The sequence below is a fragment of the Typopeltis vanoorti genome, chromosome 16 (genome assembly GCF_054136105.1).
Source record: "Typopeltis vanoorti isolate ZY-2024b chromosome 16, IOZ_Tvanoo_1.0, whole genome shotgun sequence".
Classification (NCBI taxonomy): Eukaryota; Metazoa; Arthropoda; class Arachnida; order Uropygi; family Thelyphonidae; genus Typopeltis; species Typopeltis vanoorti.
The window spans coordinates 73,524,544-73,547,748 of NC_143564.1; the positions used below are offsets into that span (position 1 = coordinate 73,524,544).

The following is a 23,205-nucleotide window of genomic DNA, read 5'->3' on the forward strand; positions in this document are numbered from 1 at the left end:
ACAGTGAAACACCATACATTTATTAACATTAAAACTTCAACCCCACTCATTTGTCCAAGCTAAAAGCCTATTCAAATCTTCCTGTAGAGAATTAACATCAGCACTTTTCCTGATAATTCTACCTAACTTTGCATCGTCAGCAAACATTTGAAGATCCCCAGTCAATCCACAAGAAATATCATTAACAAACAAGTTAAACAGTAGGGGTACAAGAACAGAACCCTGAGGCACACCACTGGTCACCTTTTTCTGAGACACAGCTCCATCATACACAACTTGTTGATATCGTTCTCAGAGTCATCCATCTAACCAATATATTATCCATTCCTATTCTCTGCAGCTTGTACAACAACTTATCATATGGAAATCTACTGAAGGCTTTTGCAAAGTCTCAAGAATATCGTATATGATTCTCCCTTATCCAAAACATTCGTCACCTTATCATAAAACATAAGAAGATTGTTAAAACAAGACTTCAACCCATGCTGACCATCACAGAGAATCTTATGTTTGTCAACCCAATCCTGTATTCTATTTTTAACCAGTTTTTCCAACACTTTGATCACAACTGTAGACACACCAACCAGTCTATAACTGGAAACTTCTGTCCACAAACCATGCTTGTGGAGAGGTATTATTTTGCCTTCTATTCGCACCTTAGGAACTTTACCCACTGCAAGACTCTCATTAAATAACCAGGACAAGGATATGACTAACTCTTTTGCACATTCTTTAAAAATACACGATATATATTAATGAATGACATATGGTGATATGTCATTCATTCCCACAGCCTTATTAACATCTAACCCAAGCAAAACAACTCTAATTCCTTCGCCTTTAATTCTCGCTCCCTTCTACATGTTGCACAGCATCATTCTCACCACTATGATATACAGTGATGAAGTGTTCGTTAAATAATTCCACTATATCATCTGCTATGGTTACTCTGCTACTATAACTATCCACTAGTATCAACCTGCCATAATTATTTTTCCTCTTGCTTGTCACATAGCAGAAAAATTCCCTTAAATTAGCTTTGACCTAACTGGCCAATCTCCTCTCATGTTCTACTTTTTCTTTTCTAACCATGCTTGTCACTTTTCTGGCCTACACTTTATATTCTTCATACAACTGTTCACTGTGAACTGTCTTGTACTTCTCCATAATAACTTCTTTTGTAACACTGCTTGCATGATTTCACTGTTCATCGATCTCACTCTTACTCTATTTACTTGCCTTAACTCTTTGATGCAGTTATGAATTGCTTGTGTTAGATACTGCCTTATCATTTCCCATGCACAGTCAAATCTTTTCTACACAATTCATCAACCCAATGTATTGATGCCAAGTTGATTATGGAGCTTCTGATAATCACCCACCTATAGTTCCATACACAGACCTTTTTGTTAACTTTTCCCTGTTTGCCTACCTTACAAACCAATACCTCATGATCACTTTCACCAACAGGTGGCAGTATTGATACCTCATTCATAGCCACATCCTGTGAGGATATCACCAAATCTAACACCAATAAACCTTGTGTTCCCTCCATCACATGCAGCTTCAAATAGTTATCCCACAGAAACCTAACAAATTCACTCTCCTTGTTACTATACACCATCTCTTATTTCCAATCCACATTCCTATAATTAAAATCTCCCATTAGGATCATCTTCCTTTTACTTGCCCAACTAATTTGTTTAAACATTCCACAATCAACACTCTCCACATTCCCTGGCCTATAACAGAATCCTATTAGATATAATATTCTACTGATCTCAACTTCCCACAAAACAGCTTCAGAATCTTCACACGTACTATTTTGCACTTAGACTCTTGAAGGACACAATTCCTCTGCTACCATTAACAATACTCCCCCCTCCTCTCTTCATCTTTCTATCCTTTTGGAAAATTCTATATCCTACCATTTCAAGTACTGACAGTATATCATCCTCAGTCAACCAAGTTTCACTTATGCAAATTATTTTGGGGCATACTGATTCAATCAATGCTACAAACTCAGCTCCTTTATTTCTGATATTCTGTACATTAGTATGCAAGCATAACAATTCTCCACTCTGTGAGGTCATCCCATCAACACACTCTTTACTCTCTGCTATAGTGCACTTCTCTCCCTCTTCATTCTGACCATTCTCGTTTCCCTGATCCTGACTCTGATTTTCATTTATATTCTTATCCCCACTGTTTTGCACCGCATCACTTTGCTGCTATAACTGCTTCTTCACCTTTGTATCCATCCTCTTCTCGTTCTTCCACAACCTGTTTTTCAACCTCTCTCTAACTCTTAGTCATACCAATTTCGTATGGGCCCTGTGCACTCTTATTAAACAACAACAGCTCCAAATGACCAACAGCAAACCCATTCAAATGCATTCCATCATCTTTGAATCATTCTAACTTCCCTTCAAATTCATTCCATACATTCACAAAGTGAACACTCTCTGCCTGACACAATTCAGCCATTTTGTCATTTAGTATCATTGTTCTCCTTCTCAGTGCATGACTGTCATATCAGGGCAACAAACTAACTACTTTCTCAATAACACTATTATTCTTCACTTCCTGCAACAACTTCTTCAAATCTCTTTCCACATTCTTTTCCACTATTCAAGCCATTTGTGCCCACCACTACCACTAATTCTGATGCCCATTCCTTCCTTTTATGCAAAACATCTGATATTCATTTAATTGTACCACCTGTAAAACATGTCTTGTGCACTTTATCTTTTACCACACCTTTAATGATTGAGTCACTATGTAAAGCAACAGTATCATCCTTAGATATTTGCTTCTTATTAACTTTCTTGTCATTTACACCAGTTATGCTCCTCTTTGAACATTCAATTTCCTCCTCCATACATTTAACTTGATTCTTCATTTTCATTAACTCTTGCCTAAGTTCTTCCACGTCACTGCTATTATTATCATCACAAGCACTCCCATCTATTTCCTGATTATCCTCGTAACACCGTTCTCATTTTTGGAATGTCCTAGCTTTTCATTATACTTCTCATATACTGCAATATGTTCCTTTTTATCATTCTAACACTCCATAAATCTTTAAAGTTTTTGGACACATACACGAAACAATTGTTTGCATCTTATCCAATGCAAAGAGTCAGGGAGAAACTTTATCACCGAGTTGAAACCTTCCGCGCTGCTGGCATATACTTCTTTACTGCCACTGGCACCATTTTTGTAAAAGTTAATTACAATAAGAACTGAAGCAAACACTTTTAGAACTATAATACCACAGTACAATGATTATATCCAGTCTGGCTATCACACGAAAGCACTATTATACAAATCTGCACATTATAATTTAGGGGGGGAGGGCCCTTTTTGTAGCACCGTTCAAATAGACTGCTACTTCTCATTACAACATTAGCCGTTGAATCTCCTACAAGTGTTAAAAATTAATAAATTTTGAATATCAATGAGCAAGAAAGTTTCATTTAAACTACTAACTTGTGCAACCTTTATAGATGACACTGATAATTTTTGTTGTGAACTCTACTAAGAAAAGTATAAATATATTGTAATTCAAATCTCAAACCTATCTGAAAACTGCTCTTAATGTATGAAATTAATGAAAAATTACCATTTACTTCCTCTATGCAGAATGTTTTTTTTCCCTTTTATTTCTCCCATTACATAATAGTGAAAATCCAGTCTATGATCAAATAATTTTTTTTTTTTTTTTTTGTAAGAAGATTTTAGTGCAGGTGTATAAGCATTCTCCAATCGACAACAGTGAGTGCTTTTCATAAAATTATGATTATTCAGCAAAGGCAATAACTATCGCCAAGTTGTAAAGAAAGCAATCTGAAATGAAAGGTAAACAAACAGAGCACACAGATATTCTTTATCTCATGATTAATTTCAATGGATTAATTAATTAATTTCAATATGGAGTTTGAATGTGGAGTTCTGAGCATCAACTGGAACACAAATCTGCACAAAAGCATTCAGAACGGGTGCTTGAATATTGCAGTCCTACCATGGAAACTCATGCAATGAGCCTTGCAAGTTCGTGTTCCAGTCGATGCATGTAGAAGAAATGTGGAAGCTTGGAAAGCTGTCTTATGGATGTAATGAATCATGCTATACCCTCTACCAAGAAGGTGGATGGGTGTGGTAGATGCCTATGAAGGTCTCTTGCTAGAGTGCATAACCTTAACTATGCAATTCAGAGGTGGCAGTGTGTTGGTATGGTCCTGTTCTTTCTGATTTGGCCTCGGACCTCTGTGTGTGATATCACGAACAATGAACTCCAAGATACATCTGACTTTTGTGGCATTTCTATGGAACTGACCACTGTCTCTTTCAGCAAGACAATGCACTGTCATGCAGTAACTGTATGGTTTGTGGATGTGAACATCACCACATTTGACTGTACACAGAGCCCTGATCTTAATCCTACTGAATGTCTGTGGGATGAACTGGAGTGTCAGATGAGGTCAAAGGACATCTGCCAAACAACAGTCCAGGACCTCATTACATGCCTACAGGAAGAATGGTCTAAAATTCTCATTGATCACTATCGTATGCTAGTGGAAAGTATGCCCCATAGGACTGGTGCGGTCATTGCAGCAAAAGGAGGTCCTACATCTTATTAAGGTAGGTGCACGGCTGTTTGTTCTCACACTATGGTGTCTGTTGAATTCTTTCCAAGCAGTGTATATGTCAGACAAGGTGATCCAAGCTGTTACTGTTCAGGAAAATTCACAAAACGTATTGGAGATATGGAAATAGTACTCAACCATACACATGTTTTAAGTTATAACAATCAGCTATAAACCAAACTTTGTGGTTCTAGAATGGAAAACAAGTCAAATTATAACATCATTAAGTTATGATCAAGGGAAGATACATATATAAAATAAGGCAGTCTTAACTCTTACAGTTTAGATAAAACATATCAAGTTTGTTTGGTATGTGTAGATGTAATACGGCCAAACCAAACCTTTCCACTGTTTGAAGTTGAGGCTGTATACTAAATTTCGTAGTTGTAGCTGTACAGCCTTCTTCAGTCAACATGTGATGATGCCACATTGATTCAAATCCTCTCTAGGAAGCAAGGAAGAACCTTATATGGAGGTGGTATGGTCTTCCCTCACAGTTTTTTTTTTTTTTTCATTTCTTGAAGGCAAACTAACCACAGAGCAAAAACAACTGACACAGAGATGACTGCAACTTGAATTAACTACTCTAGTGTAACATTAATTAGGCTTATTATAATGCCATACTACTTTGTCACAGCAGACCAATGAACCTAACATGCTAAGGGAAAGATGAGATGCTCATTTACTACTTAAAATCTTCACGAGTTCATTGAAAGCTAAACTCCTCACCCTACAGTGTATGAGGGCCTGATAAAATTGAAATTTAGATTTCATGCTGAAAACTGTTTATGGTGATGAAACAGTGTCCAAGATCATTTCTGAAGGTGAAGGGGATGTGCACAATGATATGAAATCTTCCTGACCACAGCTGACAAAAAGAATGAAATGGTAAGAATTTAACAGAAGTTAATAATCAGAATAATAGGTGAACAGTTAAGCATGATTAACGAAATAGTTAATAACATTTTGGTACAAGAAAGGTGCACAAAGATGAAAGCTAAAAGTTCTTTAATCAGTAATGAAGAGAGAAAACTGTACTATCATTTTGGGAGGGGAAGAAGAACCTGACTCTAAATGTTAATACTGGAAATGAATCTTAAATATTCTAGAATGACCCAAAACCAAGTACCAAAGTTACCAATGGAAAGTCTCCACAACCAAAGAAAGCAAGCATGTCACATTTCCAAATCAAAACAACATTAGCTGCATTTTTTTATGTCAAAATGAATTGTTTATCAGAAATTGGTGTCACCAGTATACATTATGACAACTCAAAAATGACAAGATTTTTGAAAGAAGCCAAGAAAGAGATTATCATGGAACTGTATGTTTCACTTAAATTTTTATAAACTTATTCTTTGTTTCTTTTCTTTGTATGAAATCCCAGATAAAAGTCATATTTAAATTTCATGGTAAAAATATGTTTGATGATGAAACTTTCAAGATATTTTAAAACGCATATGAAAAGCCCTCATCAGCTCGGATGATGATGACTAGGAAAGATCGGGGCTTGAACCTCATCTGGAATGCAAAGAACTATTGTGTCAGCAAGTGCCTATGCAGGCAGCAGAGAGTTTTCTTAGATAAAAATTTCTGGTTCCTTTTCAGTGAGACCCACAATATTGCTCATCATCAGTAATGTGACCAGTTAGTTTTCTGTAGCCAATCACAAGATGGAGCTATTCGTATCATATCAGGTATGATTATTCTATTTCATATATGACAACAATATGACTGTTATGATGGCTTGACTGAGTTGAGAATAAGATGTGTTTGGGTCTGGCATATAACAATTTCGGAAAATGCAGTTTGCTAAAGCAACTTTTAAAATTGACATTGTTCACAACACTGAGCATTTGCTGTTTACAGGCCTTGATAAGGCCTTTGCACTAATTCATTATGATGCACAATGGGATTTTCATCATATGTTTTATTCTTGAAAACCAAAATGTGATTCAAGTGAAAATAGAACTGTATCAGGATTAATGTCAAAAGTCTAAATGAATTAAAAATCACCATTATGCATCTATCCTCCTGTATATAAGCAATGAAATTAGCAAGGCATTACAGTTACATATTAAGAGATCAACAGATTCTTGAAAATCAGTTAATATTAATTCAGATAAAATTCTGAATTATTTTAAATGACTAATGAAATGAAGCAAATATTCTACATCTTTGTGCACTTGAAGAATGGAATAAAAGCAGTATAATTTAACTGAAGCACTTCTTTTAAAAAAAAAAATAAATAAAATAAATTTCTAATACAACACTTAGTATTTTATATTATAAATTTTACATTCCCACCACAGCCCTCATAGGCACAATGCTGCTCTAAAGGAAATTCAACATAGTTCACTATCCATAAACTATTCTTGTGGGCATTATACTTGCTAAGAAATTATATCCTTGTTTAATCCTTTTCCAAGTGTATGCAAACAAAGTTTGCACATACAGTATTACCTTTATAAAATAAGATACTTGCCAAGAATATAATTTCTTGTAAAGTATAATTTACTTCTAACCAAGTGAGAAAAAAAAAACTTTCTACATGTATTCTTGTGGTCCTAACAAAGTTTGCTATAAATGAGTTGACTGCAAGAATAGTTCTTTCCAAATTAAAAAATTAACTATATAAAAAAATACATAAACATCGCATTAAAAAGTGAGTGGACACAATGGTCAATTAAAAAAAAAAACATAAGCAACAAACAAAAAAAGACAGCATATGCATAAGTTCTCATTACATCACAAAACAAATGGAGGTTTGAATAATCTGTAATTCATTTATGTGACATACCATTAGTTATTCAGTGTTCAATTAGCAAATGACTAAAAGAATATAAAGCTTCTACAATTCTGATCTCCAAACCACATTCCATAATTTTATTGTAATGAATGATTGTTCAATTCAATGGGGTTCTGATGACTTCGTTAATTTCAATGCTAGCAGAACTCAGTTACAAAATCATATTTAAAATGAAGATATTAGGAAGGAGCTTGGCATTGTTAGCATTTAGGAATGTTTTAGCACAGCTAATATTACATGGTATGGTCACTTGAAATAAGTGTTTTTTGCCATGATGGTACAAAAAAAGGTCCAGTGGAAGACCAAGACCTTATTTCTCACAAAAAATAAATTTTTCTTCCACTCTTACTTCTGACAAGAACCAGCTCTTTGGATAAAAACTGTTCTTCTTGGGATATCAATAACTTCCAGTCTGTCTTGGCATAAACATACAAACTATCCTCTTCAGCATTCAAGAAATTAGGTTTTCACTTTTGTTCAGAAGTAATGTCAATGTTTAAGGTATTAATTTACTAATGCTAATAACTATTAACTATACAGGGTGTCCCGGAATTCTGGCCCAAAAGTGAGGGGATGGTAGTACATACCAAAACCACCAATATTCGTCATAGAATATGCGGCTGCAAATGCAGCCTGGTGCCAGTAGGGGGCGTAGATGAGGCGACACAGCTTAAAAGCACTAGGTCGACCAAATCCGAGCATTCTCAACATCGACCGGACATGAGATGGAGCAGTTTAAGAATGCAGAGAAAGCTGATATGCACCTGATGTACGGCGTACCACGGAAAATGGTAGAGAGGCACAAAGACTGTAGCATGAGCGATATCCTATGTGTTGTGTGCCCAATCATAAAATGTTTGCATGACTGCACTGTCAGCTGTGTGAGGCAGGCACCTTTCACGTCAGTTGACATGATGCCAGATGAGCACGGACAGTCAGAGCGCCAGCTATGAGCGAGGACATCTTGTGTATGGTGACAGATAACCCAGGTACAAGCACGCATTACGGAGCCTGGGTGTGCATCGGAACAGTGTCTAGCAAGTAATGCATGAAGAACAGCTACACCCCTATCATTTGCAATGAGTGAAGGCATTGACAGCTGTTGATTATCCCTTGTGCATGGATTTCACCCAGTGGTTCCTGCAGCAAAGTGTCGTATAGCCCGAATTCCCCCTCATGTGCTCTTTACAGATGAATCAACTTTCTCATGTGAAGGTGTAGTCAATGTCCATAATGTGCATCGATGGATTGGACGCGGTGGTCTCATCCTGTGGCCCCCCAGATCGCCTGATCTTTCTTATCTCGATTTCTTTCTGTGGGGGACATTTGAAGAGTGTCATGTATGAGATGCCTGTGCAGGATCTGGTAGCCCGACTGTCCAACACAGCCAGTGATGTGCACGACAAGCCCGGTGTTTACGAGCAAATACGCCAATCACTACTCTGCCATTGTGCCGCATGTATCAACGCTGGTGGGTGGATGTTTGAGCATTTGTTGTAATGATCTCCAATAAATGTCACTCTGGAAATCTGTGTCTGTCCTTCATTTCCGACTCCTCACTGCATTTGTGGCTGCATATTCTATGACGAATATTGGTGGTTTCGGTGTGTACTACCATCCCCTCATGTTTGGGCCATGAATTCAGGGACACCCTGTATAAATCACAAATCTGTTCAAATTCTCACATTTGGAGAGTGCTCCTGAAAATCCCTGACCATGTGTAAGTTGGTTAATGACACTACATATCAATTAATTCCATTATCTTTCAAAAGAAATTCTGTTTATGCTGCTTGCATTTCCTATTAGGGCTCGTATCCAATTCACTAACTCGCCTCTCAATGTGTTAAAACATGAGCAGTTATTCAATACTTCTTCACAGTTCAAAATCACAATTTTTTTTCTTCCCACCTCATTTTCATCCATTCCTTCTACTACTATCTTTTAAAGTCTTCCCTTTTATGTATTTCTTAAAGAATGCAATACATAGGCTTCTGTTTTTCTTTTCTTTGTCCAACTTTCTGCTCATTCAGAGCACTAATGTGCCATAGGCTGAATGTATGTATAAATAAACATGATAACTAATATATTGCACACTTTTTTTTAATACAAATCAGAACATTTAATTTTGTATCTTAATTTATTTACTGTGCACTCAAGGTCACATTGTTTCGGGTATATAAATTATCTTTTTGATGTTTACTATTCATATTTGCCATCTGTATTATAAACTTGTATTTGGTGATATAGTTATTCCTAAGAATATATCAATATTCAGATGATATAACTGAAAAATCTTATTTTCGAAGTGTTAATTTGTTCACAAATGTAAACAATATGCCACTTAAAAGCAACCAACAACTAAAATGCCAACTCAGTAATTGCGATATTTTAAAAGAAAAAACTTTTAGGTATGACTTGTAATAAACTGTATGGCAAGGAAGATGCCATCGGAATGTAAAAACTGTTCTACTACTTAAATAAATATAGGCGATCCTAGCAGATATTTTAAACATTTTATTAAACAAAATGTAATGGAATATATTTTTGTGCACCTAATTACTGATCTTCAAGTCATTTTCTCTTTCCTCTCTTTTCTCCAGGAGCTGTTACTGTTACTGCCACAGATACAGACTGGCCATGAGTCCTTGAAGATATCTTATTAACATAGTAGAGTGCCACCACAGAAAACAGAAAACTAGAAGAAAAAAAAAAATCTTTACTAATCAAAATAATACTTTTCATGCAACTGCAAGAATTATTACTATTTAATTTCATAAATATCAATAATAAACAGAAGCAATTAAAAAAATGATTGGTTATTTATAAAAATTATGTAACCATTTGAATCATACTTAGCAGTATGTGATAACATGCTTTTGTGACATCAGAGGATTACCATAAAGCGGTGAAGAAGAGGAATTATACTGCAGTCAATAATCTTTGGATGTGGGGAAAAGTAATAATCTCAGAGCATTCCAAATTAGCATGATAGCTAACATCAAGATATTGATTATTCAATTGCAGAAATGGAAGAAAAAAAAAACATTTGGAAAGCTATAAGAGAACAAGGAATAATTCTGAAGTTTAATCTTTATAAATAAATGCATTGAATTCAGGAAAACAACATTAACTTTTCTAGAGCAGCAAGATTCACTAATAAAAAAAAATTAATTGAAATATAATGATGGATGTGTTTATTTATCATGCCACAGTAACACCCTTGATGTAATAATCTCTCATAATCATTGAGGATACACAGGAAATCCTTTCCTGTGTATTATTAAAGGACTGCAATTAAGATCTGATTATTTTCTATATACCATTTCTTGGAAATGGTTCACTGTCCCATTTCTTAAATCTCTAATTTAAATAGTCCTTATGCTTTTAAGACAGCCCTACATCAAATGATCTATAATAACTAATACTGAAATTCATTATATATAATTCCATCAATTAATATTGGTGGAATTATATTGCAGTCAATCTTTAGATATGTGGTATAGTAATAATCTCACAGCACTCCAAATGAGCATGATAACTAACATCAAGATATCGATTATTAAACTGCATAAATGGGGGGGGGGCATTTGGAAAAATATGCGGTAACAATTTTGGATTTTGATTTCATTTTTTATGGTGCAAAAACATCAAAAGTCATACTGCACCAGGACACAGGTTGTAGTATACATAGGGTAAATGGTTATTAGGACAACTATAAACATCCATGCCCTTGGTGGGATTCAAATCCACAGACTCTTGGTTGGAGAGCAGATATGCTAACCACTCAGCCAATCAAGCCAGTGTAACAGGACAAGGGATAATTCTAAAGTTTAATCTCTACAAATAAATACATTTAATTCAGGAATCCCAAAAACAGATGTTTACACAGTTGTTTTTTTTTTTCATTCAAATATCCTAGACTTTGTAATCCTTTTTCTGGACTCAGTATTTAACAGGAACTTTTCTAGAACAGCAAGATTAATTAATAAAAAAATTGTTTTGTTATCAGGAGAAAAACTGTTAAGACTAACTATACCTTTTAATCTACAAGTCATTACTAGATAATGTAATTTAGTTCCAAGGTTTTTCAGAAACAGTTGCTTATATTTTTTTGCAGTGAAATTCCAACTGTTAAGTCAGTGAGAAACTTCATTCTGGTCATCTTACAAGTGCTGCATATTTTTCATTATAAATGAACTGCTCACAACCACCTGTAAATGGTAGCCAGCTGTCAGACTGTACAAACTCAATATTACATGAATGAATGACAATACTGAAACATGGTGGTATTTAAATATAAAAAGAACAGCTGATTTACTTAACAGGAGAAGAGAACTGAAAATGGGAACATAAGCTAAAAATAACTGTAGGGAAGAGATTCTTTTAATGAAAAAAACTGAGTGAATTAAATATTTTTTTTTTCTCATATGATAATAAATTTACAAACAGAGAAAAAATAATATTTAATTTACTTGTAAAGTCAAACAGGTAATAAATTTCCATTCTTGAGAAAGAAACAAAAATCAGAGAACTAACAGAAAGGAAAGCCACACAGCCCACTCATTTCACTGACAGCTATTCAAAGAAAACACATTGCTAAACAGAAAGCTTCCAGTTGCACAAATAGTTCAACTGATGATCAGTGTCATATTTCATGTCTGAATAAACAGAAATTAAATAAGCCTTTGTATGAAAAAAACATGGCTAAAAATGACCTTGAAGTTACTGGTGGAGCCTGTATACCATACCAAGGTATTAAAGTTTTACTCTTAATTTCTTTTGTGACTGTGCAAAGAGTACAAATTTTTTCTCTCAGAAATCCATTAAATGGATACAGAAACTTCATTTTCTCTCTCTTTTAAATTCTTCGTTTTGCAGTTATGACCTATGCTGACAATATAAAATATTACATATTCAGAATTTTTATGTTCCATGAATCTAGTTCTAAATCTATCATTCCAGATAATTTAAAAGCACCGACATAGATGCTAAAATGTTTCAGGTTCTCCATTCAGAGTGCAGTTAATGTTATCAATGTTTCTGCCTATTTTCATTGTCTGTGTATGAGGGTAGTCCGAAAAGTTCTCTGCCTAACAATGGAAAAACAAATTTATAATTTCAAAATTATTTTTATTTTTCAACATAATCTCCCTTAAGACTAATACATTTATTCCAGAAATGCTCCAGTGCCATTATCCCATCCCTGTAGTGGTTCTCAGTAAGATCTGAAAGATACCCCTCTACATTTGCAATCACCTCTTGATTCGAAGAAAAACGCCGACCAGTGAGGAAGAGCATTAGTTTTGGAAAGAGATAGAAGTCAGAGGGAGCCAAATCTGGGGAATACAGTGGATGTTCCAACAATTCATATGCAGATCCCTTAACTTTTCCATTTCCAAAACACCTTTGTGGGCAGATGCATTGTCCTGATGAAAGATGATTTTTGATTCTACAAACCAGGCCTTTTCTCTCTAATTTTTTTTGTCTAGTCTAGTTAAAAGATCGGAATAACATTCCCCAGTTATTGTTTTACCCTTTTTAAGATAATTAATAAACAAAATGCCTTTAGCATCCCAAAACACCGATGCCATGACCTTTCCTGCTGATGGAACAGACTGTCTTCTTTGGCGCTGAAAAACTGGCTTATGTCCACTAATTGACTGCTGTTTGGATTCGGGTGTGTAATGGTGAATCCATTGATATGTCCCATAGTAATAAATCGATGCACAAAATAAGTTTTATTCTTGTTAAAATCTTCTAAGCACTGTTCAGAGATTTTCATGCGAGTGCATTTTTGATCTGCTGGGAGCAAGCACAGCACCCATCTTGTGCAAAGCTTTTCATTTGCAATTCTTCATGCAAAATATATCCTACACATTTTTTTGAAATGCCTATAGTCTAAGCAATTTCATCCAATACCATATCATGCACTTGATCAATGACTTCTGGTGCTGTTGCACTTTTTGGACGTCCTTCACGTGGATCATCTTCAAGGCTGGTACATCTACGTTTAAACTCAACAGCCTATTTCTTAATTGTCAAAAACAAAGGAGAAAAGTGCCCATAAACTTTTATGAACTTCAAATGAATTTCATTTTAAAAATTTTATGGAATTTACAACCGTGTTAAAAAAACTTTTTTTTAACACAGTTGTTTCTGAAAGAAAACCATCTAAAAGAATGTTTATTCCTGTCATTGTAAAAATAGAATTTAGCTTGATGTAAAAATTTATTTTTTATTTTATTTTATTATTATTTTTTATTTTATTTTTTTTTCCCACCAGAGGTCACGGCAGTAGAAAATATGTGATCAAATCATTGTTTCTCTAGCTTGCAGTTAATGATGTAACTCAGCTTGTCATGTATATTTATGTACGCTCCAGATGATGATCTTGATGTGAAGATCGAAACGTCGGGATAATAAAAAAAGTTTTTTTTTTAACACGGCTGTAAATTCCATAAAATTTTTAAAATGAATGCTGATCACTGTGTAACCCTAAAAGAAAGGATTCGAATGAATTTCTTTTGGCGTAAAACCTTCTTTTACAAATAATTTTATAACTGCATGATACTCAATTTTACCCATTTCAAGGGATACAGACAACACTTTTGCTTCAGATAGCTGTATAAAACAAAGTACTTGATAGAATGACTTGTAATTTCACATGGATGCTCAATGACAGATGCACCAACTTAGGAGAAAAAAAAATATATGGTCGAGGCCAAGAACTTTTCAGACCACCCTCGTATTTCTATTGCTCATTTTTATATTAAATTTATGACAACAGTTATTCAATTTAGACAAGTACTGGATTTATTTAGATATATAACATCATCTGCATAAAGTAAAGAGCTGATATTAACATTTGCAATTTTGATAGATTTAACACAACTTTCCTTTATAATGTAACCCATATAAATTATGAATAACAGTGGAGATAATGTACACCCTTCTCTGACGCTTGATTTAATTTGAAACCATCTTCCTGTACCTTCAATTTTAACTGCTGATTTACAACTCAAATATGGACTAAGTATATATTGCTATGTCCCATGTACATCATATAACTGTAGTGTTCTGAACAGCATTTGTCTTAGTACTTTGTCATATATTTTTTTCTGATTTACAAAACTTATACACTAATCCTTGTTATATTCCCATGACTTCACGATTTGTCTCAAAGTGAAAGTTTGATTCCAACAACTTCTATTTAGCCTGAATCCAGATTTTTCTTCTCCAACCTTCCCATCCACCATTTTTCTTAGCTAGTTCTTAAGTAAAAAAAAAAAAAACTAATGCATTTTTTTTCCCTTAAAGGAAGTAGGTGAGGCCGTTTTAGCCCTATCTAACTTTTGGAGACTGAGTGGGCAGTTCAATTTTCACTGGGAGCCAATCTGAGATAGCTGGCCCAAGACTATAATTAAGCAGCATGAAGGGAAGAGATGACTAACAAGTGCTGCTCATATGTCTCATAGTATCTAATCCTAAAACAATATTTTTTTTAATATCTGAAACCAGTGTGGGTTCTATGGTCAATTTTCTTGAGTTTCCAGGAGGGGAAAAACCCCCGCTTGCCTGTGCCAGGGATCAACTAACTCAGGAACCGGTTGAAAAAAAAGGCTTAGAAAAAGTTCCTCTAGTCGTCGACTAGACCTGAACTTAAGTCTATCTTCGGGTGGCTTAGTGCTGAGGAGTGCAAACACCACTTCCACTGAGCTATAGAGGCTCTCTTATCAGGAACATTCAGCATGGAAATCAGAAAATTCCTCTGAATTCTCACATTGCTTTATTTCCATTCTCATAGATGGCTACTATAAGAACTCATTTTGAATTCAAGCCTCTGAAAAGGTATTCTTAATTATGCAGTGTGACCATTGTAAAAAACTTTCTGGTTGTATCATCTACTTTAGCTGCCTTTCTATATTTCAGGTTTTTATGGCTTTTTCTACTTCAAGTAACAAAATGTATTCCTGATTGCAGTCCTATAAATTAAAGATGCCAAGAAGTTATATTCTTGGTTTAATCTTTTATCCAAATGTAAGCAAACAAAGTTTGAACGTGAAGTAACTTCACAACTGTGCTACTCGTACATAGAAGCCAATGACTTCACATCAATTACCTTAGTAACCCATAATGCAATGCATGTCCTTACTGAATGTATAATACTTTGCATTATGGGAAGGAGTCACTACCTAGACCGGTTTTGAAATTTATCGAGGTCTCATCAATAGGAGTCAGACCCAGAGTCTGGCTCCCACTTTGATGTTAAGTCATTAACTTCTATATGCAAGTAGCCCATTTGTGAAGTTACTTCACACACAAACTTTGTTTGCTTACAGTGGGATAAAAAATTAAACCAAGAATATTAACTTCTTGGCATCTTTAATTTATAGTATAAGCAAGTGAAAACACTTTCAACATGATTGCATTCCTGTTGATTGTTTTATTTAGCAGTCTGTCAAAATAATTACTCCAGGCATCCAGAAAACTGAAGATACAGACATCTGTATCTTCAGTTTTTATGTCAGCTTTATCATCTCTGATTCCAATTACAGTACTCTTTCCTCAATTTCTAAATTTCTTCAATCATTTCCAAAACAGTCTAAAAAAAAGTCTCCTTTTCCCTGATTATTATTGGCGTCTTATTTGCTGTAGAAGATCTCACTTTTTTTTGTTGTTCTGTAACACCTATTACATTGAGCTGTTACTAAAACAACTAAAAGAAAGGTTTTTCCAAAACAGTGTTTCACTTTCTTACATTTTTCTTTCTATTTTCTAAGACCACTAGCTGACTTACTTACCAGTAAGTTTCAATATACTTTCTTCTTTTCCTTGACTGCCTCTTGAACTTCCTGGGCCCATCATGGAGTTCTGATTTTTCTATTATTGCAGATTACCTCACCACATGCCTCTGGTTGAATCAATGTTTTCTTCAAGGTTTTCCACAGAATCTTCGAGGTTTAGTTTCAGTCTCTTAATTTTTTCTCATGAAAAAATTGAGACAAACATTTTTATGTATGTGTATTCTACAATTCACCTTTAGAAGCTACAAACATGTGTCTAGTATATCTGATAATTATTTCCTACTCTGCTGTTTAGATCACTAGCAAGAACCAACTTTTCCTTTTCGCTGTGTCAGCTACCTTTCCTAACGTCTCATAAAATTCAGCGACTTCTTCCTTAGTAGAACACTCTGTAGTGCCATAATTACTAATAAGTCTCACTGTCCAATTCCGCTTTCTGATATTTTATTTGTTGACATCACTCTACTTGATACTGCCTGCCATTGAAGAAGATTATCTTCATTTAGTGTTGAATACTACAGATACTCCTTTTCCCTGATTGTTACTGGGTGAACATACAAGTCTTATTTGCTGTAGAAGATCTCATAGAAGATCTTTTTTTTTGTTGTTGTTGTTTTGTAATACTTATTACATTAAGCTGTTACTTATCCAGTTCTACTTGTTCCATTTCTTTTCTATTGATGCTTCTTATGTTGATGGTGCCAATCTTGAACTCTGTTATTAAGTTGGGTTTCAGCCTATCCTCATTTGTTTAGTATCCGGACAGATACCTAACAGGATGCACCACAAGAAGGTGAGGACTGGATATTATGTCAGAAGCTATGGTTGATTCTCTGCATTTTTTAAAATTCTATACCAGGTCTCCTCCTAGTTAAGCCTCAACCCTTAAGAATTTCTAAAGTACATTTAGGAAAATTCTGGAAGTTTCTAGTTAAACCAAATGGAAATGTAAGAGATGGAGCTAACCAACCCTTATGCTATAACATAAGTTATGATAAGAAGCAAGCTGCATATTAAATATGGTAGTGTCTTAATCATTTGGATTAAACCTATGAACATGGTTAATGACTGAGGGGGACAGGGGGTAAGAATCTCAATCTTTTGTCTTCAAAAACCTATTAACTTATCCCTTTGTAGAAGCATAAGGGTGATAAGGATAGGCAAAATACTAAATTTAAAAGTGTTAACTCTTGTTGTTTAAGTAAAAGAAGAGGGAATACCTGGGAAGTAGGAATGGAATTGGTTAAACATACACAAAAATAGTAAGAATAGTTTATAAAAGAATGTTAGTAGTGCACAGGAAATAGTCAATGGGTAATGTTGAGTAATGGAACCTTTTATTCTTTCTCAATGTTCTCTTAAAATAGAGAGAAAAAAAAGAGAAACAGATGACTCTATTCACTTCAGTCCACTGCAAACTCTTTCTCTAGTCATTATATTCAAACATAAGTGCTTCACCCATCCCAAAATTTTGGTATTGTTAAACGCCTGCTGTCAAGAAGAGACTCTTCTGTCTGTTCTTCATTCCAATATCTTCAAAAAATTTCCACTGTCAAACAAATGTCCTAGCCCATTTATTATAACTCAGAAATTATTGTTAAAAAAAAAATTTCCCTACTAATTCCACAAGAGATGTCCATCTCATATAGAATATCCATCTCTCAGAGGCACTTCTGAATGTACTGCTCATAAATTCAGAAAATTTCATCTTTCAACTACACTTAAATACTGGCCATAGGATCCTCTAAAATGATGCTAAATTATTCCACAGATACATCCACAAATCTGAAAACATATTTTCAAAGAAAGTGTTGAAGTCCTTCACTACTGAAACATGGATGATATACTTTAGGAAAATTATCATCAATAATTGCATTTCTTAAATTTGCTGAGGTGTGACAATGACGAGTTGAGACAAAGCAAGAATCATAAATAGTATGCTGACAGAGATGTGTAAGGAGAAGGAAATGCACCTCCGTAGTGCAATTGGAAGAACGACAATACATTGTTGCACGCGTCGATTGGAATAGGCCTAAGTTCGATTCTCATTGCGACGGGAGGAATCTTTATCCAGACGATCTTAATCGAAGGTGAGTTAGCCGATCTCATACGGAGGTAGCAGGGTTTTTTTCTCTCAGAAACTCTGGTTTTTCATCCTGCATACAGACAAATCGGCCCTTCAGAACACACACAATTTACAGACAAAAAATACTAGTTGTGGTGGGCGGTAGATGGCATTAATGGAGATGATTTGTAGTAGAGGGTGTAGTGATTGAGACAGTTGTTGGTGTCCTCCCACGACGAGTCTTCGGACTCCTTGGAGGTGTCAGAAATAATAATAATAATAATTTTGTAGATGTTTGACATGAATTTAAGGGAAGAATAAATTTGTGCAAAAGTGATGAACTGGCATTTGAATGGCTTTGATATAAGTCAGCTGGAGAGACTATTACTAGAAGTAATAGTCTCTCCACTATCTTCCCTAGGAAATTTTGAAATAGGACTGGTTACAGACATTAGATGAAGTAAGAGACGAAGTGAAAGATCAAGAAGGTAGAATGCATAAGACTGAAGGGCTTGTTAATGAAAACAGTAGTAGTAGTATGTAAGATGAAGAGATAATGGAAATGCATAAAGCAGCACAAGATGAATATATTATTATTTTATTATTATTATTGTTCTGGGAAACTCCAAGGAGTTGACAGATTCATCGAGGGAGGCCCTAACATCATGTCAAGAACAACTATTCAACATTCACACAGTATCTATAATACCTTGCCTTGAACTCATTCACGGTCGTAGCACCCACAACAGACTCTGGAAGCTTATTCCACTCATTTACCACTCTCCAAGTAAAGAACCTAGCTCTAACACCCTTGTCAACCACGCTCTTGCCCAGCTTCCATGCATGGCCCCTAGTCCTCCCACCACCAGTCATATTTTCAAAAATATCTTCTGGATCAATCTTATAAAAACCCTTCAGTAATTTGAATGTCTCAATCATATCACCCCTCCTTCGCCTATCGTCCAATTTCTGCAACCCACAAATCTTCAACCTATTCTCATAAGGTTCATTCCACAGACCTGCTATCATCTTGGTCACTCGTCTCTGGACCCTCTCCACTTCCTCCCCATCACGAAGAAACCCTGGTGCCCATAACTAGGCACAGAAGTCCAGATGGGGTCTTATCAAGGCTCGATACAGAGGAACAACAACTTGTTCGTCTCTGCATGTTAAAGTATTTTTCAGAAGCCAAGTGATTTGGTGAGCTGTTTTAGTTACTTTTGCAATGTGCCCCCTAAACTTCAACTCCCTATCCACCAACACTCTAAAATCCCTGGCCTCATCAATCTCCTGGAGTATGGTTCCACCAATGCTATATACTGCTGCTATTCTTTTCACCCCAAAGTGCATAACCTTACACTTTGCCACATTAAATTGACATCCATTTTTCCTAGCCCAGTCCTCCAAACTATCCAAATCATCCTGTAAAATTTTGACATCCTGTGCACTCACAATTGCTCTACCCAACTTTGCATCATCAGCAAACAAGTGAACACTTCCTCTCAGATCCTTTCCAATATCATTGATGAACAAATTGAAAAGCAGTGGTCCAAGAACAGAGCCCTGTGGCACTCCACTAGTCACAAGACATCTTTTAGACTCCACTCCTGAATAAACCACTCTTTGATATCTCTCCTTCAACCACCCTCCTATCCATCTCACCAACCCTATATCTATCCCCATCTGCTCCAGTTTACTGATTAGGGTTCCATGTGGTATCCTATCAAAGGCCTTGGCAAGGTCCAGTAGTATCACTGTAAACCCATTACCCCTATCCAGTTCAGCCGTCACTGTGTTATAAAACGCGAGCAAGTTACTGAGGCATGATCTACCCTTCACAAAACCATGTTGTCCCCCATACAATATCCCATTTTCATCTATCCAATCCTGTATTCTTTTCTTGACTAATTTCTCTAAGACCTTGACAATGATTCCTGATATGCTAATCGGTCGGTAATTTACAACAGCAGTCTTGGACTTACACTTTGCCACATTAAATTGACATCCATTTTTCCTAGCCCAGTCCTCCAAACTATCCTGTAAAATTCTGACATCCTGTGTACTCACAATTGTGATAATTAATTGCATGAAGAGTATAAAGAGACGACCAGGAAGGTGGTTCAGTTCATAAGGACAAACAAAAGTGCAGTGCAATATCGATAATTAATTGCATGAAGAGTATAAAGAGACGACCAGGAAGGTGGTTCAGTTCATAAGGACAAACAAAAGTGCAGTGCAGTGCTAACAGAAATTAGTGAATCTGACCAAGAAAAACCCTAGGAAATTTTTTCAATATATGGCAAGTAGAAAGAATGATTATAATAAGACTATGTTAATGGAGGAAAGTGGTAGACTGGTAACTGCTGCAGAGGATATACTTTAGGTATTCAGTGAACAATTCATCAGGGTGTTTCATCCTCAGTGTGAAATTGGGAGAAGCTCAAGTGTAGAGAATGAAATGGGAGAAGACTTACAGATAAGTGAGCAAGAGGTATTATATTTTGTCAATAAGGCAGGACTTCACTGGCCTACCTGTTTAAGTCATGCAACAGCACAAGTCTCAAAGGAGTGGAAGGAATGTAAAATTGTTTCACTTCACAAAGGTAATCATAAGGCGAATGCTACAAATTATAGGCTAATCTGTATATTCGAAGTTGTGGTTAAGATGGTGGAGAGGATGACGAGAGCCAGGATACAGAAATGAGTTGGTAACAGCAGATTTCTCTGCTTGTCAGCATGGGTGGGCATGTTTTACCAACTTACTTATGTACTATAACAAAGTGAGAAACATACTGGATAAAGGAGTTGCATATACAGTGGTATACTCAGATTTTGCAAAGGCTTTCGTTGGATTGTCACACCACAAGTTGATAACTAAACTGGAAAAGATGGGAGTGGATGCTAGATTAATGATTTGGATAGGTGACTGGCTCTCAGATAAGTATCAGCAAGTTGTATATGGTGAGCAGTAACCTAGAAGAGGAAAGTCACTAGTATGTTTTGGAACCATTGTTATTTAACTTGTATATTAATGATATTGGGATGGGGTTTAACTGGAGATATACAACTGTTTGCATATGATGCAAAATTAGGGAGTGATGAGGAATCGAGCAGATGTTGTGGCCTTACAGGAGAACTTGAACTGACTATATGAGTGGCCAAGTGTGTAAAACTGTCAGTTCAATGATGCAAAGCATAAGGTCCTGAAATTTGGTAGGTAACAATTGGATGCAAAGTATACACTCAGTTGGGAAATTTTGAAGTTGAGGAAACAAGAGATCTATGAGTGGTGGTGAAGGAGGTGAACCTGAAATTCAGGGATCAAATTGCAAGAGTCGTGAAGTTATCACATTGGATTATGTCAATGATGTAGGGGACCTTAATGTGCAAAAATGGAGGTTATGGTTCTCTTGTATAAGGCCTAGATCAGGCCTCCCTTAGATTATTGTGCAGAGATTTGGACCCTGGTTTTCATGGTGATGAGGATACATTAAAAAGGTTCCAGAGAAAACTGAATAATAACTGGTTTTTAGGATGTGGGATATGAAGAAAGGTTGAAGAAATGCAATTTGCAGTCACTTTTTTATAGAATTTTAAAATAGGCAACTGGATAATGCGATCATTTGTAACCAGGTCCCAAGGAAAGCTTAAGCAGAGGACAGGAATTCTTTTTGATAACTGAGAGGGGGGAGAGGCCACCTCACCATGCTAGGCTCAAAAGAAGACCGTCATGATGAATTAACTTGGCTTCACAGAAATTTAATCTCTGATAAGACAGTTAAACCTATCACTGCAACGTTCATCAATTGAATTATTCTCAGATTGGCCCGAGTGTTTTGTGGGATGAAATACTCAATTTCTAGAAGAGGAAATATCCTGCACCTCTATATGAATGATAAATTTGCTTTCAGACTAAACTACGTGATTTTTCATGCCCCTGATGGAATTTACAACCAAAGTTTTTCCAGCCAAAAAGCATTGCTAATCAGGTGTACGAGAAGGGTGCATACTACTGTTACATCCTGAATGAAGCACTTTATTAAAGAAACAATTCATTCAGGATTTAACAAGTCAGAAAAATCAGCTGAAAAAAAAAAAAAAAAAAAACTTGTACTCGAACTGAAGAAATAAAGTACTAACTGTAAATAGAAATAGAATTACCTCCTTTTAGTAGAATTGTAATACCATGTAAAGAACTTCGTGTATAAATTAGTATTATATGAAATGCATCATGTATACAATGAATGGGTAAATTAGATGTAAACATTAGTCCAAATGTCACGGGTGGGCCTGAGGCATTGGCAATCTCGGAAAGCGACACACATTCGTTTCCTGGAAGACGGTGCTATGATCTCGTGAGGAGCCGAAGTTGCCACGGACGAAGAAAGTAGCGAGCGGGAAAAGATCGCAGAAAGTAGTAAGAGGGTGCTAAAAAGGGGGAAAGGAAGAGAGAATAAAAATGGTTTGCACTCCTTTCTCAAGGCTTTTTTCGTCTGTTTTGCTGGATGAAGATTTGACTTCTCTCGTGGACCGGTGGTTCCTGATAGTGTTTCTTGGCGATAATTCGATATCGGAGGGTGCGCCTTTCCCTTCACTGTCTGAATTTCTGCTGGTACTAAAGCGTGAGATGTCGGCACATGCTGCTTTCGCTGAAAGTTCCAACGGAATATTATCGCGGACGTATATTATGAACCGGCAGCTATAAACGAGGATGGCCCAAAACAGATCGAGAATAGACGAGGAAAAAAACGCCAGGTGTAGAGCATAGTTTAATCTGATGACCATAGTGACCCACCACGTGGACGCAGGCTTATGGAAGTATCGAAAAAGAATTCAAACAAAGGACAGTTCAGACAGACCTGGAGACCCTGCCCCAAG

The 23,205-nt window shown here is 35.9% G+C and overlaps 1 protein-coding gene across 2 annotated transcripts in view; it reads right to left on the reverse strand.

The window, feature by feature from the left end:
* Window positions 1–23,205, reverse strand: part of LOC150098130 (protein KRTCAP2 homolog) — a 125,798-nt gene that overhangs the window by 47,216 nt on the left and 55,377 nt on the right. The window contains exon 5 of one of the 2 annotated variants that reach the window (XM_090405933.1): window positions 10,011–10,153. In XM_090405933.1, coding sequence (XP_090262059.1) covers window positions 10,030–10,153 — 124 coding nt within the window. In that variant the 3' untranslated portion in view covers window positions 10,011–10,029. Of the gene's footprint in view, window positions 1–9,954; window positions 10,154–23,205 lie in introns of those variants that run through there. The other variant, XM_090405932.1, reaches the window with a different exon arrangement.